Source organism: Pinus tabuliformis, chromosome 5_1, assembly GCF_031772625.1.
Source record: "Pinus tabuliformis cultivar Carrire ecotype Pingquan chromosome 5_1, CPIR1, whole genome shotgun sequence".
In the NCBI taxonomy this organism is placed as follows: domain Eukaryota; kingdom Viridiplantae; phylum Streptophyta; class Pinopsida; order Pinales; family Pinaceae; genus Pinus; species Pinus tabuliformis.
The window spans coordinates 976,939,846-976,967,087 of record NC_142305.1 but is presented as its reverse complement, the minus strand read 5'-3'; the positions used below and the strand labels follow the sequence as shown (position 1 = coordinate 976,967,087).

General features: G+C 37.0%; 1 protein-coding gene across 1 annotated transcript in view; it reads left to right on the top strand.

Moving 5' to 3' along the window:
• LOC149167999 (uncharacterized) overlaps positions 1–14,353 on the top strand; it is a 46,471-nt gene extending 32,118 nt beyond the window's left edge. Inside the window, exon 2 of the mRNA XM_089430662.1 lies at positions 13,516–14,353. Coding sequence (XP_089286788.1) covers positions 13,516–14,353 — 838 coding nt within the window. The remainder of the gene's footprint in view (positions 1–13,515) is intronic.
• Positions 14,354–27,242: the final 12,889 nt, after the last annotated feature.

The window sequence follows — 27,242 nt, the reverse complement described above, 5'->3', positions numbered from 1 at the left end:
AATGTGGGAGCACCCACTTCTCCGCATAGGAAGAGGAGGTCGCCTAATAGGTACACTTGATACATGGCTCTTATTGGCGAATGTGTTGTGACAAAGCCATGTTCCTTTAAGGAAGCAATGCATTAGCCAATTTGGGTTGATGCCATGGTGGATGAGTATGACTCCATAGTTCGTAACAGTGTTTGGGATGTGGTCCCAAGATGACAGGACAAGTTAGTGGTGAGATCCTGTTGGATGTAAAAGGTAAAGCAAGTTGGAGATGGTAGTGTGGAGAAGCATAAGGCTAGATTTGTGGCTCGTGGCTTGACTATGATGAGACCTTTTCTCCTGTTGCAAGGTACTCATCGATCAGATCTATATTGGCACTATTAGCAGAGATGGTTTGGAAGATACATCAGATGCATGAAAAAATAACATTCCTTAATGGAATGATTGAGGAAGAAGTGTACATAGATTACCCTAAGGGTTTTGAGACCTTTGACCATGAGTCGCATGTGTGTCAACTCAAGAGAGTGTTGTATGAGTTGAAGCAAGCACCCCATGCTTGGTACACCAGGATAAATATCTACTTCACCGGGTTGGGCTTCATAAAGAGTGTAGCGAATCTCAACCTATACCACATAGTGGTGGAAGGTAAATGGTTGATCATTGTACTTTATGTTAATGATCTTATCCTGACAAGTGATGATCAGTTGATCAAGTCTTGCAAGGAGGACCTTGCAAGATATTTTGACATGAAGGACATGGGGCTCATGCATTACCTTCTTGGAATGGAGGTATTGTAGGATGATGGGGAGTTATTTGTGTCTAAGGGCAAGTACACCAATGAGATACTCAGAATATTCTGCATAGAGAGAAACAAACCCATGGAGAATCCTTTAGTAGGTAACTGGAGGAAGTAAGATGCTGCTTCATGGGAAGTCATGGAAGATACTATTTACAGCAATCTTGTGGGTTCACTCATGTACTTGGAGAACACATGACCAAATATGTGATATGAAGTTAACCAACTTAGTCAAGCAATGGTTAGGCCTACCAAGCTGTATTGGAAGGCAGAAAGGCATGTGTTGAGATACCTCAGGGGCACTTATTAGTATGGATTATGGTCCATATGGACAAAGCGAGTGAAGCTTCAAGGATTAACTAATGTAGATTGCGTAGGGAGTTCATTCGATAGGAAGAGAACATCAGGAAGGATATTCAATATTGTGTCAACGATAGTTTCTTGGTACAACAAGAAACAAAGATTAGTTGCACTCAGTTCGGCAGAGGCAAAGTACATGGCTATGAGTCAGGCAACATGTGAGTCCATCTAGATGAGGAAGATCCTGGTTGGTTTTCTTGGTCAACAGATGGATCCAACTGTGATTTACTGTTATAATCAGAGTTGTATCAAACTCTCTGAAAATCCAGTTTTTCATGATTGGTCCAAGCATATTGATATTTGATATCATCATCTTAGAGATTGTCTATTGAGGCACATTATGTTGCTAGAATACATTCCCACGGAGGAGCTTTAAAAAGGCATTGTCAATATGTAAATTGGAGTTTCACATAGACAGGATCAAGGTAGTGAATAATCCCTTTCTTGTTGAGGGGGAGTGTTGAGAAATGGCAACAAGAAATTCCAATTTAAATTTGTCGTTGAATTTAAACTGTGAATTAAAATCGAATTCTATTCTCTTAGAAAATTGTAAATAGTTAATTAAGTTTAATTAACTCAATTAGCTTAGGAATTTCGATTTGGAATTCTTTTTGAAGTCATGTATATGTTCTCCCTAAGTTTTAGGGGTCTAGTATGAGTTTAATTGTGAGTTGTAGTTAGATAAATCAGTTAACTAAGTTTATGTTCAGTTAAATTAATTCCAAACTATTTTTGGAACTAATAGAGAGTTAACAGTCAGTTGGTGCACTAGTGCATCCACAAGTACCACTCTAGTTAACTAAAGATTCCCTCATCATAAACTCATGCATGTCGATTCTAAGAAAGGCCCGGTTGAGACTAGAGTGCAGGGACAATGTACTATTATTTGTATCATTTACCAAGTTGTAAATATCATGCATGTAATCAAAGAAGGACCTATTTTTGGATTGCACAGTTTTGGGAGCATGAATTCCCTTTAAATATGGGTTATTCATACTAGGAATTGCACAAGGAAATAGGGGCTCAGAGAGCTACATAATTGGCTAAGTGTTGGCCAAGAGCTTGCTTGTGAGATGAGAGAGTTGAGCATACTTTTGTACAATTATTCTAGTGAGAACAATCTTTGTATCTTCACTCATATTTTTGACATATGCAATACAGATAGAGGGGTTTTGAGGAGTGGCTTTCCCCATATACATCTTTTATTATGTGCCATTGATTTACCTTCTTCTTGTTCATATTGTTTTCATTGATATATTGGCTTCCTCTGGTTGAAAGTAGAAGTAGATTCTTGTCCTATGCTTTAGTACATTGCATGAGCTTGTGAATCTACAAGATTTTCTACACACCCTGTGCTTGGTACACATGATTAACAACTATTTCGCCAGGTTGGGCTTCACCATAAGTGAAGCAAATGAAAAACTTTACCATATTGTGGTTGAAGGTAAATTGTTGATTATAGTATTATGTGTCAATGATTTAATTGTAACATGTGATGAGAAGCTAGCAAAATTTTGCAAAGAGGATCTTGAAAGAGAAATCGAGATGAAGGACGTGGGGCTTATGGATTATTTCCTTGGTATGGATGTATGACAAGGAGATGAGGAATTATTTGTCTCTCAAGGCAAGTATGCCAATGAGATACTGAAGATGTTCCACATGGAGGGTCAAACCCATGGAGACTCCTCTAGTAGGAAATTGGAGGAAGGAAGATGCTACTTCAGGTGAAGTAGGGGAGGCTACTATTTATAGGCGGCTTATGGGTTCACTTATATATTTGGTGAACACACGAACAAACATATTTTCTTTCAGTTAACCATCTTAGTCAACCAATGGTTAAGTCAACCAAACTCTATTGGAAAGTAGCTAGAAATGTGTTGAGATACCTCAGAGGCACCACTCAGATTGGTCTTTGGTACAAATGGATAGAGGGAGTGAATCTGCAAGGCTTCACAGATGCATGTTGGGAAGGGATTCCATCTCATAGGAAGAGAACATCAAGAGGAATCTTTAGTATTGGGTCAGTAATAGTTTCTTGGTATAATAGGAAGCAGAGATCAGTTGCACTTAGTTCAATGGAAGTAGAGTACATGGCTACCAATCAAGCAACTTGTGAGGCTATCTGGGTGAAGAAGACCCTTGTTGGGTTATTTATTCAACAAATGGATCCTAATTTAATTTGACAATCATAGTTGTATCAAACTCTCAGAGAATCCAATTTTTCATGATCGGTCCCAGTATATCGACATTCAGTATCACCATCTACGAGATTGTGTGTAGAGGAGAATCATGCTACTGGAGTACATTCCTACAGAGGAACAAGATGCAAATATTTTTACAAAGGCATTATCAAGACGAAAATTCGAGTTTCATAGAGGAAGGATCAGTGTAGCAAATAATCCATTTCTTTTTTAGAGGGAGTTTTGAAAATGAAACAAGATAATCCTAATTTAATTTTGTCCTTGAATTAAATTAGGAATAAAATTGTAATTCCACATCACATGACAACTTTTATTAGTTAACTAAGTAAATTTGACTTAGTTTCCTTGGTTAATTCTAGTTGAGGGTCTAACTTGAGTCATGTATAGATTTTCCTACATTATAGGATCCTTGGTTGAGTTTATTTCAAGCTGTAATTAATTAATTCAGTTTAACTAAGTTAAAGTCAGTTAAACTAGTTCCAACTATTGGACGAGCTAGTGGGAGGTCTAGTATTGTGGTGTGCCTACAGTGATCACCTAGTTAACTGATGATTCACTCATAAATAACTCATGCACTTCATATCATAGAGTTACGTAGTTGAGATTGGAGTTTAGGGACAATGTACCGTCAATTGTATAATCATCTGAATTGTACAGGTGGTGCATGTAATCATAGGAAGGCCTATGAGGATTTCACAATTCCAATTGAGGATTTTCCCTAATTAATAGGGGTTGATTCCCAAGGTAACAATGAAATGAAATAGGGACGTGGGATGGAAGGAAATTGGTTAAGTATTGGCCTAGGATTGTCTAGGAGGTTGTGAGATGGATATATATAGTGCGAAGGTTGCTTAGGATTGAGCAAAGCATTGTAATCTTCTCATATTTTATGACTAATGCAATATATAAATAGAAGGGGTTTTTAGTTGTGGCTTTCCCTAGGAAATCATTGTGTAATGTGTTGATTGAATTCTTTCTCTTGTATGATTCATGATTTCCTGATCATTTAATTGTTTCTGCTGATGAGTAGAGTAGATTCAAGTCTATTATTTTAGTAAATTACAACTATTAGTTTGAATCTACAAGGAATTTATCCAGTAGAGATGCCAAATTCACTTCCAAGATTTGGAAGGCGTTGTTTGCAGGCTTGGGGACAAAGTTAGCGTTTATTACAACTTATCATCTACAGAAAGATAGACATACAAAGAGGGTTAACATGATTCTTAAGGAGATGTTGAGGATGTATATCATGCATCAGTAGAGGAAGTGGGAGGAGTATCTTCCACTGGTGGAGATTTCATATAATAATGGGTATTAGGATTCCTTGAGGATGAGTTCATTGGAGGCTCTTTACAGGTGAAGTTGTAATACTACTATCAGCTAGAGTGATCCAGTCAATAGGGTACTGATTGGACTGGACATGTTCGCTGCGATGGAGCAAGAGGTGTTGGTTATCAAGAGGAATCCGAAGGAAGCACAGGATAATCAAAATCTTTATGCAGATCAACATACAACATTCAAGGAGTTTCAGGTCGAGGAGCATGTGTACTTGAGCATCAAGCCTATGAGGAGCTCCTTGAGGATTAGGTCATGTTCCAAGTTGGCATCTCAGTGTTGTGGGCCTTTTGAGATCCTTGAGAGGATTAGACCCAGTGGCCTATAGACTTGCAATTCCGCCGACAAAGAAATACCATGATATTTTCCATGTTTCATTGCTTAAGAAATATATGCAAGTTATTGATCATGTGATTGTTTGGTCTGTATTGGAGGTTTAACCAGAGGGAGAGTTCCAGCCATAGCCACAATGCATTCTACATCGGAAATAGTTCATGCTCTAGAACTAAGAAATAAAGCAAGTTAAAGTGGAATGGAAGCATTTTGGGCTCGATGAAGCAACACTAGAGATGGTTGATCAAATGCAAGCTTTGTATCATTCATTATTTGATGGTTAAAGAAAATGATTTTTGCCTCTCTCTCTCTCTCTATCTCTCTCTCTCTCTCTCTCTCTCTCTATATATATATATATATATATATATATATATATATATATATATATATATATATATATATATATATATATATATATATATATATATATATATATATATATATATGAGTTTTGTTGTAAATACCACAATTAGTTTTGTTAGAAAGCTTCAATAAGCGATATGTTTGCTTTTATTTCAAGAGGATGTCATTGTAAAAACCGCATCGAGCTATATTATAAAGCTCCACAGGAAATATGTTTTGTTTTCAGCATTTTTCTGGTCATAAGTGTCATAGAACACCAAGGACAGTGTTCCCCGAAGGGGGAGGGATTTGTAATAGTCCCAGGTTAAATTTTCATTTAATAAAAGATATTAGATGCAAAATGATAAGACCAAGGTCATGGGACAAATATTCCAAGCTGAATCTTGGGAAAACACTATAGTGGGTGTTGTAGTTTGTAGAGAATTTTAAGCTAAGGAACTATGTCAAAGAATCTACAATGTTGTTTTAATTTGGGTTTAGATGAACAATGCTTTAAACTGTTAAACAAATGCAAATCCTAATTATTTTTTATATTTTAAAAGGGTTTATTTCTTCATATTTAACATAATTAAGCTTTAAAATGTTCTATGAAAGGTAGAATTTTAAGATGATATATATGATTCCTTAAACATTATAATAGAGTATTTAACTTGTCATATATAGATGATGTGTGTAAAATCCTTTTACATCCAAACAGAGCATACTTAAAGATAACAGGAAGCATCAATTAAATTATGTGGAGGAATTAACTCAAACAAATAGTTTCGGTGAATTAATCTCTTTAATTGATTATGACTTCCCAAGGGATTTTAGAAATATTGATATTCAATGTTATCTTAACCATATTTCCTATTAGCTTTAAACATGTGTGGAAATAAATAAATATGGAAACATAATAAGAAACTAGAAAACTCACAAGAAAACACTAGATGCTTCAAAATGAATCCAAAATCCTTCTATTAATCTCTGAAACAGTTCATAGAATTACAATCATGCTCAATGGCTCATCACAAGGGTTCAACCCTATTTTCTTCGAATTACAAAGTAGTTATAGAGTTTCATTCAAAATATCTAGACTTTGAATTAAAATTATTACAAAATATGTCATCCAAACTTATTTGGATTCATTACAAAAATAGAACTAGAAAAAAAGGAAATTTGAATTGATTTGACATCTTGCACAAAATTTGAGGACTATTTTTTGTGACTAGAGCTATAAATTCGTTGTTATGTTTCTTGTTCCTGTAAATTTGTTCTTTTTACCTAAAAATTTGGTCTTCATCTGTTGAAAATATGTTGTCTCTCATTCGATGAGTTCACACAATTTGGCCTATATTTTTTCATCGAGAATAGAAATTTTAATAATTTTCTATATGATTCATCCATTTCAATAGATTTCTCAAAAGTAGGCTTATTTATGAACAAATTCTTGATCTCATTGAATTAATAAATCATAACTAAGACCTTCAATGAAAGCCTTTCCAGTAATGGTTCCTTTGATTTTAGAAAATTTAGCTTTATCTATTGCTATATCATGCAATATTTGTTGATATTATTCCAGTGGAATTAGTTGATCACCTATACCCTGTAGACCTAGAAGTCCTTTTGCATATAATGAATTAAATTTTCTGTGAAATTTTTTAATCTAGACTTCTAAATTGTGACATTTATTCTCCGTCTGTGGCATTAAATTTATTTTAGTACGCATCATTCTCACCTCCAAGAAAAATTCAATTTTCTATTCAATACTATATTCTTCAAGCTCTTCTTTTGTCTTGGAATTCAGAACCTTGATTATTCTTGTAGCATCTCCTAGTTTTTGGTCGAGATCTTCATTTACTTCTGCCACTACTTCTTTTGATCTTTGTAACAATTCTTCTTGTTCAAAAAATAATCTCAATTGAAGGCCATAATTCAGTAATTGATTCATTAATATTAAGCCAAATATTTTCTTTGGCCTAAGCAATGGTCTAAGCAATTGCAGATTCATTTTCATAAGTTTCTATTTGATGAGTTAACTTATAGCTCTTTTGTATCTCGACCAAGTATGTGTTATCAGTTTTAATATTTTGTTCTTGAAGCTTCTGAAGTTTCATCTTTAATTTCTCAATCTCCTGATCTTTTAGTGTCATATCTCCCATGACCTTTGATAAGCCTACTACTGCATCACTGAACTATCTATCCACTGTAATAATTGTTGTTGTAGATTTCACTGCTGTTGATGAGCCCCAAAAATGGATAATTATTTGGGCTCATTCAACCTCCTAATTTGACTTAATCCACCATTCTCATTAGTTTATTGCATGTTTTTTATTATATTTATGTTAATAGAGTGAATTTGGTTAGTCATTATGCCAACAAGTCTAATGGGTGCTTTGTGTAGCCTTTTTGGTCAATTTGGAGACAAAATTGAAGGTCTTAATGAGCACTTGGCAACCAAATTCGTGGGAGAACAAGGGAGAGGATTTGTAGGAAGGTGTCCCCTTCATTTATGGACCCTTACCTCGAATTCTCCACCATCAGCTCGGAGTTCAAAGGCCACCGAATCAATCAGCACAAGGGCAGCCAAGCAAGTCAAGTAGGACTGCTGTTAACTCCAATTCTTGGGCAGCCGAGTCCCTAAATTTTAGGAGGACTGTTGGGTCCTCAAATTGTATAAATAAGAAGGCTTAGGGCCTCATTTTGGTTAACCAGTGGATGTTAGCTAGTTAGCCAGTAGATAGTAGCTAGTAGTTAGTCATTTCATAGCCTTGTTGTAGTCATTTTGTAATTCGATTTGTAGGCAATAGATTAGCTTTGCTTTCAGCTCATTCTCAAGCTCTCCTTGTGGACAGTTTTGATGTAACTCTTCATTCTTGATTAATAAAGATGAATCCAGCTTTGCACCAGCTCTAAATCTCTCTTGGGAGGCTGTAGCTCTTGGGGTTGGGCCCATCTCAAGCACCCAGTACCTCCCTTGTTTATCTTTATGTGTGTTCGCTGCATTCTTAAAATAAAGTCTGCTCTTTAGATTTAATTCGTGCTTTGTTACTTAGGTTGCTTTTGATGGTTGAAGTAGCTTTTTATGTTTAGGATGGATTGGTAGGAGTTAGTCATGCGTTTATATCTCTTTGATAATGTTTTGTTCACATGCTGTACGTGATTCTTGTCATGAATAAGGTTGTTGTTCACTGATCTCATTAAACTATTAGATAGATCATCTAATATTTTGATTGTATGCAAGACGTAGTTGGTTTGATCAGGTAAACACTATGCAGGGCACCTCCTCGTTCATCTAAGCCTGGTCTAGATCAGCTCCTCCATCACCAAGTCTGTTTCCTCATCTCCCATCTGCTCTTTTGCCACGTAACCCTACCTTCTTGCCTTTCCATTGCCTAAACCTTCTTTGATGCAAGCTAGACTTCCACACCCTCTCATCACCTCATCCCTCAGTCATTGGGTCATTCCAGGCCCCTACCCTACCTCCCTACCCATTCATGCATTCTCTCCCACTCACCTATCTGTTAAAAACCCAATCATGAAACATCCTGTAGAAATCCTGAACATCCGGTAGATCCCCTGCAGACTTCCTGTAGAAGCTCATAAACACGGTTTCTTGGCAGCCAAACTTTGTGAGACTCTCTGGAAGGGTGTTAGGGACCCCTTAGACCCTCTATGAACCTTCCCAACCTTTCCCAAGCATTTCTCCTCCTTGATCCACCTCTGCACAGTAAAACTCTAGTTAAAAGCACATGCATGATAATTCTAATAACTTAAACAAAAATACAAAAAGATGTTTTCTTCAGATAGTGATAACTTAGACACATGCATTTTACCTTCTTCGAAGTAATGGCATCTCTTTCGGTAGTTTGCATGCTCTCCTTTGCATCGGTAGGACTAGCTGGTAGAATTAGGGTTTGCTAGGGTTTGCGTTCCTTTCGGCTTTCATTTTCTTTTCGCAATTAGATTAGCTTCCTTCGAGTTAGCTTTCATCCATCAATTAAAAAGCTTCTTCTAAGAGCTCATAGAAGTTGGCTTAAGCTCCTAGCGGACTTGTGCCAGCTGACCAAGTGACAGCTGCGGTAAGAGCTAGTACTTGTGCATACAGCACCGTCGCTTCCAAGTTTGTTACGAACTACCGGGTTGATAAAATTAAAGAAGGGAGTTCCAGGAGTTGTAGCATTATTGCTACAATACTGGAGCCCACCATCTTTTTGGCGCCGTTTCCGGGGAAGCGTCAGAGTATTGGTGATTGTCGCTTTTCTTCTATTTTCCACTACAATGTTCTACTAAGTAGTTTATTTCATTTCCATTATGCAATTTTGTTTATGCAAAAGTAGATTAGCCTTTCCCGCTTTCATAGATTAGCATTTCAATTCCGCAATTTCATTTCTGCAAGCGTAGATTAGCATTTCAATTCCGCAAGTGTAGCTTAGCATTTCATTCCTGCAATTTCATTTGAGAAAAATAGGTTAGTCCTTTCCTGCTTTCATTTCAATTCCGCCTTTTCATTTCAGCAAGATAGTTAGTTGCAGTTCAGTCTATTTTAGTTTTGCAGGTACAAGAAGAAAAATACAAAAATCAATCAAAAAGATTTCCTTTCATGCCTTGTAGGAGTAGAGATAAGTTAGAAAAATGATTTCACAAACACACCCCCATTGCTTCACATGCCAACCTTCTCTCTTCTTCGATGGCTGTGACTAAGAAGAACCCTTGATGGACACAAGGCATATTTAAAGAACCTCTAGGGGAAGAAGAAGAAAAAACATTCCTTTGGAGCAAATGGCCACAAGTAGAAATTTTGGAGCAATACCTTGTCCAAGAATGAGTTTGCAACTCAAATGGAAGATTTCAAGAGTGATATGAGGCAGTTTCTTGCCATGCAACTGGATACCTTACAGATCCAAAGGAAGCAAGAGGGAGCCAAGAGCGCTTTGGTCATCTTTTGTCCTAGGTGCACTAGAAAGCATCCTAGGAACGAATGTCCAATGCACTCCCTAGAAGTGTGTTTCATTTGTGAAGAATACCATCCTACAAATCAGTGCCCTTCCTTGCCTGGACTTAAAGTTGCATATCAGAGAGCCAAAGGAGCCACTGAACCACTCCATTATATGAACTAAAGGAGGCCACATGGACCTAGATCTTACCAGCAGGAACTGCAAGGGACATCCGAGACCTATTATGACCCCTACCAAGCCACTTTCATGCCTTCTTGGGGTCCCCCTGCTCATCCTTCCTGGTTCACACCTCCTCCTTGTTCCTTCACAGATACATATTATGCCAAACCAGTTGCTCATTCATTTCACTCTTATGCTCAGCCACAGCCTCAGTGGAATGCACCTTATCAGGAGTGGAGGCCCCAGTACAACTCTCATCCCGCTCATTTTCCTCCACCACCTGCTCATCCACAACCATCGCCTCCTCCTCCACCAAGGCAACCCCAAATGCCTACCCAACCACAATGCCATCCATCTCCATCTCAATTTCCCACTTCCACTCAGCTACCCATACCACCATTTCCAAATCCACACATTGGAGTAGCTCAACTCCATTACAATGCTGAGGCACAACATATCCAAATGACTCCTCTTGAGATCAATGATCTTCACCACAGCTCAGGAAGAGCATTGCAAAAAAGAGATCATCTTGAAAGCATTGAAGGATCACATCCAACAAAAGAAGATTCAAAAGAGGAGATCAAAGAACCATGGGCTGCACTTGATGAAGAGAAGAGATCAGAATCAGAGATCGAGAAAGCTTCCTCATGGTTACCATCAAATCATCCATGTATTCAAGAGAAAGATCAGCAAAAAGAGGAAGATGAGAAAGTCATGTTAGAAGGTGACATGAAACATGATCCAGATCAGCAAAAGAACCAAGGATATCAGAGCTATATTGAGATATGGTTTCAGACGGTCACTAAGTTGCAGCGGTACTCTCTTCCTCAGCTATGTTTGATCCCTTCAAGGTCAGATCATTTGGTCTCTGAGATCTGGATACCTATCAAAGCATGCATTTCGAGCCTTCACATCATTTTGTCTCTAATCTTGATGTGCACATGGCTCCATTGGAAGTATTCTTATACTTGAGAACGATTTTGTTTTTCAGTAGGGTAGGGTAGAAAAAAGAAAAAAAAATGAAAAAAAGAAAAAATGAAAAAAGAGGAAAATAGAAATCTAAGGTGAAAACCTCCTCGGAGGCACCTTAGATTGGCTCATTGATTGAAAAACTCCATGAGGCGGTCAATGGGTTGGAAAGAAGAGAAAATAAAAAGGCAATAAGATCTTTGGGTGAAAACCTCCGTTGGAGGCGCCCAAGGCAGGCAATTAGGGTGAAAACCTCCATGAGGCGCCCTAGTTGTTTTTTGAAAAAAAAAACAAAAGAGAAAAAAGAAAAAGAAAAATAAAACTAATTTCATTGGCTAATTGCAGGTTGCAAGAAGGATGTTTCATGACAGGAGGAGCACTCAAATCAAGGCTAAAGGAATTTTTCTTGTGCCTTCTACAGGAAGCTCTGTATTTCTACAGGAAACATCCTGTAGAACCTTTGGACGAACCAAATTCAAGTCTAAAATGGAATCTGATGGTGGGAATCTATTGATTAGGCCTACAAGCACTTGTGTCTCCATCCCTTGCCTTTCTCCATCATTTTTTCCACCCCATTGTGCTTCTCATTGTGCTTCTACAGGAACTTCCTGTAGAAATTATGGGAAACTAGACATGGATTTCAAAAAGTGGTTTGGCAAACATGGTAGCTTCCTCAAGGGTTCAGAAGTCCTCATGCAATCTTCCAACTCCTCCTCCATCATCTCCATACCTGCATCACAGCCCAAGCTCAGTTTTTCCTTCCATGCAAACACTTGCAAAAGGCCTTGAAGCAAAAATACCTAGAACAAAATTTGTTTTTGCCATAACTTGAAAACCATGCATCCATTTGACAAACCGTTTTATGGGGAATTGTACAAGGGTGATGAAAACATGCCTGAGCAGTTTCATGCCGTTCCGGTGCACGGTTTCCAAGAAATCAGCCTCCATCACCATCAGCCATTTTTGCATTTTCTCCATATCCGTGCTTCCGTTTTAAAACCTGTTTCATGGGGAGATGCACATGGGTGATAGTAGCCTACCCAAGCAGTTTCAGCTGATTCCGATGCACGGTTTCCGAGAAATCAATCCCTGAAATCTTCAGACATTTTCCATTTTTATCGAAATCCATGCATCCATTGATCACGATTTTGCCATGGGAGATGCATCATGATGATAGAAACATGCTCAGCAAGTTTCAGATCAATCCGCTTTACCATTTGGGAGAAATGGCGAAAACAAGTTCTGGTTCTGTGACATTGCAGCAGCAGCAGCTTGAAGGTGCAGATTTGAACGTGGAAACAAATGCATGCAGCTTAGATCTGGTCAGAGGACACCTGCACAAGGAAAAGCAATCAAAAATCATCAGCCAAGCCCTCATGTAACCAAAGGATCCAAGCATGCAGCAGCAGAACATGAGCATGCAGCAGCAAAAAGCTTCACAAGCAGTCGTTTGACTTTAGGTACGTGACTAAACCTTGTTCATCTATTGCATGAATCTAGTCTAAGCATTGCATGAATGAATGGAATGGTGAAATTAAGCCATGAATGTAGCAAGACACCCAGTTCTCTAGCACTCACGAGAAAGTCACACAGCATGCATGGGTCAGTCATGCACGTGAAATTTAAAAAACACGGATAGTGTGGGTAGTCTAAACTCCAGTGCAACTGATGGATGAGATTACAGGCAGAGAACACACAGTTAACCACTGCAGTTCATGATAGCACAATAGTTGCATGGGCCAGCACACGTCTTTGCCACCTCACTCCAAAACAATCATGCAGAAATTAATGAGCGCTCAGCTGAAATTCATAAACTGTTAGTCAACTTGCACTTGCATCATGTTAAACTGAAGTATACATCCTCTGCTTCCACAATCAGCTTAACCTATCATCCTTCGCTGATTTTTTTTGGCCTCTTCAAAATTCTTCCGCATACCAAGATCGTGCAGAGGCGCAGAGACATCCTATGGCATCCGGCTAGCATTCTACAGGAAGACGTTTTACAGGAAAATACAGCAGAGTCTTCTAGAGCAGAGAAGCCTGAGTTTTTGTTCATCAAGTTTGGAGCTTGAAGAAAGGTGAAAATAGCTGAGGTGGATCATGCTATTGATTTTATTGTTCGTTCACTTGCACGTGATATTGCAGAGGGTATGAGAGCCGTGGAATTGCTTTTAGAGCTTTCAAAGGATATGGCTGTGTGTGAACGGATTGGCAAGGTACAAGGTTGTATCCTCCTCCTTGTAACAATGTCAAATAGTGACAATCCTAAAGCTGCTAAGGATGCAAACGAAGTTCTGGAGAATCTCCCATACAGTGAGCATAATGTAGTGCAAATGGCACAGGTGAACTATTTCAAGCCTTTGATACAGAACCTGAGAGAAGGGTCTGGCACAATGAAAATTGTTATGGCAAGTAAGTTGTCAGAGATAGGTTTAACAGATCAAAACAACGCTGCATTGCTCAAAGAGGGAGTTATATTTCCACTTCTTGAAATGATTTCAAATGCTAATTTGAAGTCAAAATTAGCAGCCATTGGGGCACTTCAGAATCTTTCAAGTTTACCTGAGAATGCTTTACAAATGATCAAAGATGGGGTGGTCCGACCCATCTTGGACCTTCTATGCACACCACTGTCAACTGTATTGGCTTTGAGAGAAAAAGCTGTTAATACCTATGCAAACCTTGCTATGTCTACAACATTGCCCCAAAGAACAAATGACACAACAACTGCATTATTGGAATCTGATGAGATCATATACCAGCTATTATCTTTAATAAATTTGACACCACCTTCAATACATGGAAGCATTGTTCGAGCATTCCATGCCATTTGTTGTGTACCAGCGGCTGTTGAGGCAAGGACAAATTTAATAGAGGGAGGAGCAATTCAAGTATTGCTTCCCTTTTTGTGAAGCTTCATACTCTGAAATGCGAGCTTATGCTGTGAAACTATTGTTTATCTTGTCTCAAGATGGAGATAAAAGAAAATTAGGAGAACATCTTGGAGAAAAATATATGAAATGTTTAGCAAAACTTATTTCAACATCTTCAAATGAAGAAGAGAAGGCTGCCACAGTCGGAAAGTATTGTCATGTTAGGAACATAAATTTGAATTAAAGTTAACTAATGGAAAAACAGTGATTTTGCATGAAGTGAATCTACCATGAAACAAACTGGAAAGTTCTAGTGTTGTTCTGGTTAGATTTGTTTATTTCAATACTTTCCATGGGGTTCACAAGGTCTTTTGCAATAGCTAGATTATTCCATGTGAAAGAATTCTTAAAAGTGTGATTCGGTATGAAGTTTTTCTCTACTCTTGGTTATACAGCAGCTTGAAACAAAACTTGGGAATTCTCATTTTTGGCCTGTTTTGAAGCAATTTCAGATTGAAGGGAAATGCTGATTCATAGCAGTGATATGTGAGCAAGTCATATTTTCTCTGCCCTTGATCTATCTTATGTTCTGTTCTGCATCTCTTATCAATTCTTAGCAGAGTTCAAATCCAAGATTAAGAATGCCATTTGATTCAGTTAAAGGCCTGGAAACACTTTTTCCCATCCAGCTTTGGCATGCAATATCTATTCTCGGGCAGTTCATTGTACTTGTGTGCTTTTATAATACATTAGACTTGCCATTTGTGTTGGATTCGTCAGCTTTCAGGCAGCAGCACAGTTCAAGGAGAAGGCACCCCCAGCCAAGAAAGCAAAGTCAGAGAAAATTGGTTCTACAGGAAGTTAGCAGACTGTTTCTACAGGAATCCAGCGAACTGTTTCTACAGGAAGTTTGAAAAGAGGGAAGCCAAAGGAGGAATCGCCGAGATGTTAGCCAAAGAAGCCACCAGGGCTATCAAAGACGAGGAGAGAGATTGGTTGCTCAGAGGATGAGCAACACTTTCAGTAGGGGGGTGATGATGAGCCCCAAAAATGGATAAATATTTGGGCTCATTCAACCTCCTAATTGACTTAATCCACCATTCTCATTAGTTTATTGCATGTTTTTGATTATATTTATGTTAATAGAGTGAATTTGGTTAGTCATTATGCCAACAAGTCTAATGGGTGCTTTGTGTAGCCTTTTTGGTCAATTTGGAGACAAAATTGAAGGTCTTAATGAGCACTTGGCAGCCAAATTCGTGGGAGAACAAGGGAGAGGATTTGTAGGAAGGTGTCCCCTTCATTTATGGGCCCTTACCTCGAATTCTCCACCATCAGCTCGGAGTTCAAAGGCCACCGAATCAATCAGCACAAGGGCAGCCAAGAAAGTCAAGTAGGACTGTTGTTAACTCCAAGTCTTGGGCAGCCGAGTCCCTAAATTTTAGGAGGACTGTTGGGTCCTCAAATTGTATAAATAAGAAGGCTTAGGGCCTCATTTTGGTTAGCCAGTGGATGTTAGCTAGTTAGCCAGTAGATAGTAGCTAGTAGTTAGTCATTTCATAGCCTTGTTGTAGTCATTTTGTAATTCGATTTGTAGGCAATAGATTAGCTTTGCTTTCAGCTCATTCTCAAGCTCTCCTTGTGGACAGTTTTGATGTAACTCTTCATTCTTGATTAATAAAGATGAATCCAGCTTTGCACCAGCTCTAAATCTCTCTTGGGAGGTTGTAGCTCTTGGGGTTGGGCCCATCTCAAGCGCCCAGTACCTCCCTTGTTTATCTTTATGTGTGTTCGCTGCATTCTTAAAATAAAGTCTGCTCTTTAGATTTAATTCGTGCTTTGTTACTTAGGTTGCTTTTGATGGTTGAAGTAGCTTTTTATGTTTAGGATGGATTGGTAGGAGTTAGTCATGTGTTTATATCTCTTTGATAATGTTTTGTTCACATGCTGTACGTGATTCTTGTCATGAATAAGGTTGCTGTTCACTGATCTCATTAAACTGTTAGATAGATCATCTAATATTTTGATTCTATGCAAGATGTAGTTGGTTTGATCAGGTAAACACTATGCAGGGCACCTTCATCACCTCCTCGTTCATCTGAGCCTCGTCCAGATCAGCTCCTCCATCACCAAGTCTGTTTCCTCATCTCCCATCTGCTCTTTTGCCACGTAACCCTACCTTCTTGCCTTTCCATTGCCTAAACCTTCTTTGATGCAAGCTAGACTTCCACACCCTCTCATCACCTCATCCCTTAGTCATTGGGTCATTCCAAGCCCCTACCCTACCTCCCTACCCATTCATGCATTCTCTCCCACTCACCTATCAGTCAAAAACCCAATCACGAAACATCCTGTAGAAATCCTGAACATCCTGTAGAACCCCTGCAGACTTCCTGTAGAAGCTCATAAACACGGTTTCTTTGCAACCAAACTTTTTGAGAGTCTCTGGAAGGGTGTTAGGGACCCCTTAGACCCTCTATGAACCTTCCCAACCTTTCCCAAGCATTTCTCCTCCTTGATCCACCTCTGCACAGTAAAAATCTAGTTAAAAGCACATGCATGATAATTCTAATAACTTAAACAAAAATACAAAAAGATGTTTTCTTCAGATAGTGATAACTTAGACACATGCATTTTACCTTCTTCGAAGTAATGGCATCTCTTTTGGTAGTTTGCATGCTCTCCTTTGCATCGGTAGGACTAGCTGGTAGAATTAGGGTTTGCTAGGGTTTGCGTTCCTTTTTGGCTTTCATTTTCTTTTCGCAATTAGATTAGCTTCCTTCGAGTTAAATTTCATCCATCAATTAAAAAGCTTCTTCTAAGAGCTCATAGAAGTTGGCTTAAGCTCCTAGCGGACTTGTGCCAGCTGACCAAGTGACAGCTGCGGCAAGAGCTAGTACTTGTGCATACAACACCGTTGCTTCCAAGTTTGTTACGAACTACCGGGTTGATAAAATTAAAGAAGGGAGTTCCAGGAGTTGTAGCATTATTGCTACAATACTGGAGCCCACCAGCTGTTGAAGTACATGCATTATATGTTGTTGCTATGGGAATGACATCTGAAACATCAGGTTGCTGCTATTTTTCCTTTAACAATGTCTCCATTTTGGCTTCCATTTTCTATATCTCAAGATTTTGTTCAATTATCATTTTGAACATATTCTCTTTTTCTATCTCCAATTGACAAACTTATTTGACCTATGGATGTTCTGTAGTAGGAAGCTTCAACTGTTTCCTTAATGCTTGAATATCAACATTTTTTTCTTCATCATTTCTTCAGCTGTTTTAACATTATTAGGATCATATCCTAATTTTATTACTAGATCTTCCAATTACTTAATTGTGGTACATCTTTGGCCAAGGACTACATTTTCTCCATCTTTAATTGTGAATGAATCTTATTCAATGAAGCTTGTAATTTGGAGGTTGCCATAGCTAAACTAGTCAAAGTAGAATATATCACTTCTCCAACTTTCTTAGGCATATCAATCTGATCAATGGCATGAATTTGTTTGGTGTCAAAAGAAAAAACAGATGTCTTATAATCTTCTTCATTTCTAGGGACTGGAACTTTGGGTTCCAAGAAAGATAACTAAAATTGTCCCTTTTTAGTATCAAGTGTAGACATAAGTCTATGCTAGGTAGTAGAAGTTTGTTTCCAAAATTCAGAATATGTGGTGGCCTTCAATGATTCATTCTTTCTTTTAATCTCTTTTTACCTAGCAAAAATGATTTCAATGTTCTGTACCATGAGAAACAAATGATATAGGAGAATCTATGGTGATATCCTCAATCCTTGGAAAGGTAGAAGTATGAGAACCTGTTAATACTATTATTTCCCACTACTGTGAACTTTCTCCTTGAAATTTCTCTTCATGAGTATTGGTATTCTTTCTTCTCTTAAAAATTGTGAAATCTATCTTTTGAATTTCTGAAATTGTAGGAGACAAACTTTTTCTTGTCCTGTTCATCTCTTTCTCTTGAGGGCCTTGAGTTTGTGAAGTTGTTTGAATATGAAATTGTTCCTATGCATCTTGTAATGTGTTCTCCTACCACTCCTGTTGATTTGCATATTGTTCTATTTCTGGCCTAGGTGTATGTGCATAAGGTGTAGTCTTATGTTCAACTCTTAGCTTCGAAATAATCCCTAAGGGATCATAGGTCTAGGTGATGCTCAATTTGAACTTAATTTGTTTCAAGAGAAGATATGCCTTCTTTGTTGTTTCTTTGGTGTTGACAATAAAAGGGTCAAATTGTGCTTTTAATTTAAATTGAGATTTCTTCTTACTCGATACAAAATGTATATCATCCATGTTCATCATTTGTCTGATGTATTCCAATGCAAAAATCCTGATTGGTACAAATTTTGTCAACCTATAGGGAGGAATCTCACATCCATAAATCCTGATTTATGTGTAATTATGATAGAGGTACCAGTCTCCAATCTTAGTTTTCTCAATGAGGTGAAGAATTATTTTGATTTCAAGTGAAATTCTAGGTATAATATCACTGTTGAGAAGACACAATGTCGTATGTAAAAACTGATTTACATAATCACTAAAAGAATACTCCTCTGTGTTCTTTCTTACCAATGAATTCTAATGAATAACATATTGAGGATTCCCCTGTGCATATAATTTATGTAGTGGAAACTTGAATCTATCTTCTTGATAAAATATAAATAAATACATAAGGAGTGATTGATGCTTAAAAGCACCTTCAGTAGAAAAATTCAAAAATTGATCATGAATGCTCTCTGCCAAAAATTGATTATAGTTGAAAATAAGTGATGGTTTATCACCTTCTGAAAATACTGATAAAAATACTAGAATTACCTCATCAACCCATCGATCACTAGGGTAATCTAATAGACATGAAACCATGGAAATGACTTTCCTAGACATTTATGGGAATATTGAAGAAGAGTAGGGTGGATTAGTTCTTGGTAAGTCATAATTCTCAGGTAAAATTGATTCAAATATTCTGGCTCGTTGAGAAAATATAAGTTTTTGGTAATTATCCATCAGAGAATCTATAGAAAAGGGGTACAAAGAGGCTGTAGGATTGACCTAGAGAATTTGACATATCAACTCAGGATTAATTGTAAATAAAACTTCGTTGCTCTGGGAAATTACAACCCTTTGACTGGGGAGATACCTTAAATGACACCAAGTAACAAATTCATGGAAGAAGTGGGTCTGGGGAAAGATGAATTGGGGTAGGAAAGATTCCCATATGATCAATTCATCACTGGCATCTTAAAAAAAATTATTTTCCCAGTTTTGGAGTTCATAAAGATTGAACTCACACTGGGTTTCAAATATTTTATGTTACTTATAAACTAGGGTAAATTAATCTAAATTCACTACAAGGGGTAGCATTGGGATTTCTATAAGTAATTTGGACTTTCATTTGGATGACGACATGCTGAATTATGAATTTACAAGTAGGAGTATCGAATTACCGAAGAATTAGTGATTGTTGGTGTAGCAAATGGTTGTCAGCTGATAAAATCCAATAGTACTTGCACTGCTACACGATGATAGAAGAAAAGGAATGTGAAGGGAAGTAGATGTTTTATAAGTGTTTTGAACAAATTAACCATTTTGGTGCATCTATTTAATGCACTAGACATTGGCAGAAAGGATTTATTAGTCATAACGGTTAATTAGCTGTTGGCAGGGAAATTTATTAACATAACCGTAATATGTTGTTAATGAATGAGGGAATGACAAATGGCAAGGTGTGATTGGAGGTTCGAAAGTGGCGGCGGGAGTGGAGTGGATGAGAGAGGGGTTTTCGGGGGTGAGTAGGTTGTTTGTGGTTTTGTAGAGGGGGGTTCCAAAATGGATGTGGAGAGGAAACGTAGCCCTTGGAGGAATTTGCAAAACTACTTTTCGGATCCCCCCTTTGTTAAGTGTCGATAATACGGGGGGTTTTTAAGTTCACCCCCTATCGTTGATCCAAGCAGGGGTGACCTACACCGTTGATTCTCGCTTGGGCTTTATCATAAGCAGATAAAACATGTTAAATCACTTTATTTACAATATATTAATTAATCATTAATTAATTAACATAATAAGGATTTAAACAATAATACAAATATAATTGCAGTGACATTTAAACAAGTGTACCTATACTTTGGGACTTTACATATATATTTTATCCATTTTTTTCTTTACTTTGTATCTTTTCATTTTTTCTTCATTTCTCTTTTATTTTTGTATTTTCTTATATATATATATATATATATATATATATATATATATATATATATATATATATATATATATATATATATATATATATATATATATATCTTTTTTTGTTTTTTGTTTTTTCAACATAAAAGGAAAATGGAAAAATAACATGGTAAAACTAAGTTATAACATTGGCTCCATCCAGGGACTGCTTCCCCCTGCAGGATGCAGAGAACTTGCGTATCCATGTGCCTTCTCCTTAGGCTATGGAGTATTTTCTGTGAAAATCACACTTGATAGTGAAACTTAAAAGAAAACTGGAAATTTACAATGAACTACTGTTGCAAGCATTTTAATACTAAATATGATGTTTGAGGTATTACCCATTGACTGAAAATGAGGAATATTGTCCTTCTAGGTTCTGCAAAATAAAAGTATTATTACCTTTCACTTCTACAATGTTGAATGGTCCCAATGAAAATTGTCAAATTTGTCATTCTTTCCTCTTTCCTCTCTTCTAGGATCCCATCTCAAAACTAGATCACCTTATATGAAGTCTCTTTCTCTAGCCTTTATGTCAAATAAAATTTTCATTTTATTTGATATTGATGAAGTTTGAATTGAACTTCATCTCTTTCTTGATTGAACTCAATGATCTAATTGATTCTCCTCTAAAAATCATCAGCTTCCTCATATGATTCCTACAGAAATTTCATGACTGGAAATGCTAGTTATGTGGGGAAAATTGCTTCAGTTCCATAGACAAGTTGAAAAGGAAACATTCCAATAGATCTTTTAGGTGATACTCTATTTTCACAAACTACATATTTGAGATGACTATCCCAACTCCTTTTATGATCTTCCAATACTTTCTTAATGACCTTGTTATCACCTGGATTGAACCTTAGGCTGAAGGAAGGTAATGCCAGGGTAACCACAAACCACGCTTAGACAAGTAGCTAGCCCTACTAGGCTAGGAAAGGGCTCTCTCCATAAGGATCTCAGCCAAGATGACTAGATCAAGAAAAGGATATTAGGCTAGTTATAGTAGCACGAAGTTTTGATTAGATTTTGAAGGGGTTTTGCTGGATGAGGAGGAGCTGGAAAATTTAGGTCTAGGGAATTAGGTCAAAATTGCAGGGTTTTCAATGGGGCAAGGTAGGCATAAGTTTTATAAATATAGGGCTTGATGGCTGAGGTGTTTAAGACTAGTGAGAGGCTAATATTACCATGGATCCTTCCCAAACTGTAGAAAACATATAATGGTGAATAGTTTCCCAAAGAAGAGCATTGATGTAATGAATTTTTCCTATCAGCTTGAAAGCATTCACTTAGAAAGCAATGAAATGATTAATGGAATAAAAAAATATACTAAAATATGATAAAAAGAGGAAAAACTGTACTAAAACTCCATAACACATGGATCCCATAAAAATAGTTGCAATTCTTATTAATCTCCTCCTAAACTGCTACAAAATGATGTACAATCAAGGTCTGAGCATCCAGCTGAGTCCAACCCTTTACAGTGAGAAAGAGGAAGAAGATATAGACATGAATTCAACCTCATCCCATCCTCAAGGGTCGAATCCCTAAGATTAGGGGCTAATCTAACTAATACTGAACAAGAAACAGGAATATAGGTGTCTTAACAACTTGCCTCTAAAAGTGAAAAACCGATTCATTTGAGCTCAAATTGACTTCTAATGTAATGAATCAACCCTCTATTAATATTTATCTATCATACTTGCATGCCAAGTCATCACTTAAAAGGTAAATCATCCTCCATGAGAGAGAATCCATGAACACGGTCAAAAAATGGAAAAATAGGCATCCTGCGCAAAATCTGCCCTACGCGCAGCGCCACTATCCCAATGCGCATCACCACTTTCAAGTCCCTTTTGGAGGCCTTCCCGGAATCCAAATTGCACCCATGATAGCTAATTGGAAGGGAATTCAAGTCTACTTTCCAAAACACTTGTAATTTTGGAATTTGAAGCTTATTTGACCCCTCAAAACTAGATTCTCCCAAGACTGCTTACGTGTGTCCAAAAAGTGGCAGAAAGCTCATTTTTAGGGTGTTTTTTGACCTTTTGGTGGACCCGTTCTGCCCAAAAAACTTTGAAAATATCTAGGGTGCATGTCCTCATCGCTATGAATCCAAAAATGCAAACAATTTCTCCATTGGGTGCCCCTAGGAAAAGTGCAGCGTCAGTGGTTCTGTGCGTTTAGGCAGTTTTCCTGTGTGTAGAATTTCAAAATTTGCAAATGACAAAAACTCTTCCAAAGTTGACCAAAATTGGTGAGAAGCACCATAAACAAGTATCTTGATGAGCTAAGGAATCTTCATCAAGCAACCTAACACTATCCTCCTTCTTTTTTCCTTTCAGAGCCAGTCTTAGCCTAGCTTTATCTACTGAGGTGTCACTGCCTGTGTTTTCCTCCTCCTCATAGTCTCGGTCCCCTCCGTCCATGTTTGCAAGGCTTGAGGTTGTATGAAGGGAATAAGTGAAAATTGTTTAGGAGTGAGGGGATGGGAGATTAGCTTATGGGCTAGAAAATGAATGAGGAAGTAGTTATGATAAAAATGAGAGGGAGGGCTTTGTTTTGTTTGAGAAATTGCCCTTTGGGAAGAGGGATAAAGGGATAGGGAAATAGGGATGTTATGGGATAGGGATAAAGGGATAAAGGAATAGGGAAGTTGGGCTAGGGAAACATTTTATAGTTTTAGTGATAGGTGATAGGAGGAACAATGGAGGTTTAGGGTTTTAGGCATAACTAGGGGCAAATTTAGGGTTTAGGCATCACCAAGGGACATTATGTTTAAAAATTAAATTTCAAACCAACAATGGGAGGATCACTTACTTGTATGCAAGTAATAAAGGGAAAATTTGAAATTTTTTGAGGTTTAGAGGCCTTTCTGGCCCTTCTACTAAACGCGTAGTTCCACCCATGGATGCGTAGCGCCACCTCCTAAACGCGCAACACCACCTCCTTAATGCACAACGCCACTTCAAGATGACTTTTGACTACCTTCCTGATGTTCAAATTGAGTGATGGATAGTTCGTTGGAAATATTTTCGAGTCTAATTTCCAGAATATCTTGAATTTTTCAATTTGGAGCTCATTTGACTTGTTAAAAGCTCAATCTCCCAAGACTGGTCAAAATGTGCAGAATGAGGCTACCATAATGTAGAGTGTTGTTGCAGTCAACTTTTGGATGTCTTCCACAACTCCAAATTGAGCTGATGATAGTGCATTGGAAAAATATTTGTGTCTAGTTATCATTTGAATCATCAAAAAAGTCATTTGGAAACTCTAGATAGGATAAATCTTGATTTTCCCAAGGTCACTCTAGAAGTGCAGCAACTCTCCTATGGAAAATGATTGTTTGGAAATTTCTCCCAAAACATGAGTCCTGTGTAAAAAATGAAGGAGCTTTATATTCTTGGGCTATGATGGACAAAAACCTCTCTCACTGTTGTCAAATTAATCTTTTCTTGCTCAGAAAATAATTTGAATAAAGCCTATCCCGATGTGTGGAACAGAGGATTTGTAGAAATGAAGGGAAATGAAGGGGATGAGGGGTTTCTAATTTCTTGAGGGAATTTTGGTAAGTAGGGAGGGATGTTAGGAAGCAGAGGAAAGTGGAATTTCAAGGATTGAGTGAGGGGAAGGGGTCCAAAATGGCAAAACACAGATCTAACATAGAAAAGTGTCAAATTGTAGCAATAAGCTAGGGTTTGTGGGAAAATTATGAATTTGAGGAATATCAGTGATGGGAAGTATTTACGAAGGTATATTAAGGATAGGGGAAGGTGTATGAGCATTTGGATACAAGTTTTTGTTGATGATTTGACCATCCAAAAAAAAACACCATCAAAACCCTAGGAGAGGGAAATGAGCCTTACCTAAGCACAAACAAGGTGTAAAATGACCCATTGGAACTTGAAATAACGATGAAAAATCTTTGAATGATAGGACACTCAGCTGAATGGTGACAGGGACCAATACTTGGAAAACTTAGGAAGGAGTGAAAATGATCCTAGACCTAATACCTAGTGACCAAATTTTACTCGAAGACTCACTGAAATGAAAAAATTTGACTTTGACACCCTAAGGTCATTTTCTTAGAGCATGATTGATCATTGGTGGAAGGTTGCAAAGACTGACTCTAAAAGACCTTAATCAGACTTTTATTTGATAATTCTGCTACTCCATTACCTTGAGGGTAATAAGGTGTAGAATGATGTAATGAAATCTGGTACTTTTGATAAAACTCTATCATTTTAATACTGCTGAAAGCTTATGCATTATCTGTAACTATTTTTTCTTGACAACCAAATCTAGAAAATATGTTCTCTTCAATGAATTTAATAACTACTATATATGTTGCATTCTTGACATGAATTGTTTCTACCCATTTGGTGAAGCAGTTTGTAGTAATTAAAATCCATCTGTGTTGGTTGCTTGAAGCCGGAATTATTTCACCTATGAAATATAATCCCCATTGTAAAAAGGGTGCTTCAATTAACACTGGAACAAGGGGAAGTGCTGCTAACCTCTGCTTTCCAACAAATATTTGACATGGAATACAAATTCTTACTTTAGATCCAAACTATGGAAATAATATAGGCCAATAGAATCCTGCTCTCAGAATCTTGTATGGAGTTTCCTTCCAAGCATAATGTCCTCCACAAATGCCTTCATGAAATTGTTCAATAACTCCATATGTTTCACTTTCAGTTAGAAATAATAAAAGGATATTGAGAGGATCCTTCCAATACAAATTGGCATTTATGATACAATATTTCATGGCTTTAAGTCTACAAGATCTAGATTGATTCCTTGTAAATTCAGGAGGGTACTTTAAATCACGACGAAAATTCACTATGTCTTTATACCAATCTAAAAGTAGGCATTTTTCATCAATGTAAAAAGGAAGAGGAACAAGATTTGAATAGGAAGAAGGTTCTTGTGGATTATTACCACTTGATTTTTGAGAAGGTTCTTGTGGATTCTTCATAGTTGAGTTTTTAGAAGGTTCTTGTGGATTATTCTCACTTGAATTATGAGAAATGGTATTGATACCAAGAACCTTACAATTTAATTCAACCAAAATTTTAGCTAAACCTTGTCCTTTTCCTAATTTGGTAGATCTAATGTCTAGATCAAATTCAAGTATCTTTGCAATCCATATTCCCCTTTTTCCATCTATATCAGGGTGTGTCAAAATTATTTTTATTGCATGGTTTGGGACATAAGAAATGATAGGAGAATATAATACATAAATATTGAATGCTTTTAGGGGTAACACAAGGGCATATGCTTTCTTCTCTATGATGTCATATCTCAACTCAAAATATCTCATTACTTTGTTGAAAAAGGAAATGGGTGCTCATATCCATCATCACTTTTTTGTAGTAAAACAACAACTAAGGTAGTGTCAGAGACTAAGGAAAAGATACTAAAGGGTTTTGAGTAATCTGGACTAGCTAGTACTGCGGCTTCTGAAATAACCTTCTTGATCTGTGAAAATGAATATCTAGCATGTACTATCCATTTTACTTCATGATCATTTTTAAGAATATTAGTAATATCTTTGACTATCTCAGCATAATTCGGTATAAATCTTCTCAAGAAATTTAATTTTCTAAGATTCCTTTTTATTTCTAGGTAAACTAATTACCTCAATTGGAAAGACTATTTTTGGATCGATAACAACTCCTTCCTTTGAGATTGTGTGTCCCAATAGCCTCCCTCTTTCATTACAAACAACAATTTTTTGGGGTTAAGTGAAATCCCACATTTCAAAAATTTTCCTCAAGTGCTTCAAATGTTTCTCACCAGAATTATAAAATACATTTAAATCATAAAGATAAATGACAATGAATTTATTTATATTACCAATAAATGAAAGATCCATTTCTCTTTGAAATGTTTCTCCATCATTGATTAGACCAAATGGCATTCTAGCATACATAAATGAATCCAAAGGAGTTGCAAATGCTTTATTTTCTATAACTTCTAGACTAACCAGAATCTAATTATATCGAGAGAAGCTATCTAACATTGAAATTCTATTTGAACCTAAGACTTTTTGAAGTAATTGATCCATCTTTAGTAATAGATACTTATTTCCAGCAAATATTTGACATGGAATACAAATTCTTACTTTAGATCCAACTATGGAAATAATTTAGGCCAATAGAATCTTGCTCTCAGAATCTTGTATGGCATTTCCTTCCAAGCATAATGTCCTCCACAAATGCCTTCATGAAATTGTTCAATAACTCCATATGTTTCACTTTCAGTTAGAAATAGAAAAAGGATATTGAGAGGATCTTTCCAATACAAATTGGCATTTATGATACAATATTTCATGGCTTTAAGTCTATGAGATCTAGATTGATTCCTTGTAAATTCAGGAGGGTACTTTAAATCACGACGAAAATTCACTATGTCTTTATACCAATCTAAAAGTAGGAATTTTTCATCAATGTAAAAAGGAAGAGGAACAAGATTTGAATAGGAAGAAGGTTCTTGTGGATTATTCCCACTTGATTTTTGAGAAGGTTCATGTGGATTCTTCATAGTTGAGTTTTTAGAAGGTTCTTGTGGATTATTCTCACTTGAATTCTGAGAAATGGTATTGACACTAAGAACCTTACAATTTAATTCAACCAAAATTTTAGATAAACCTTGTCCTTTTCCTAATTTGGTAGATCTGA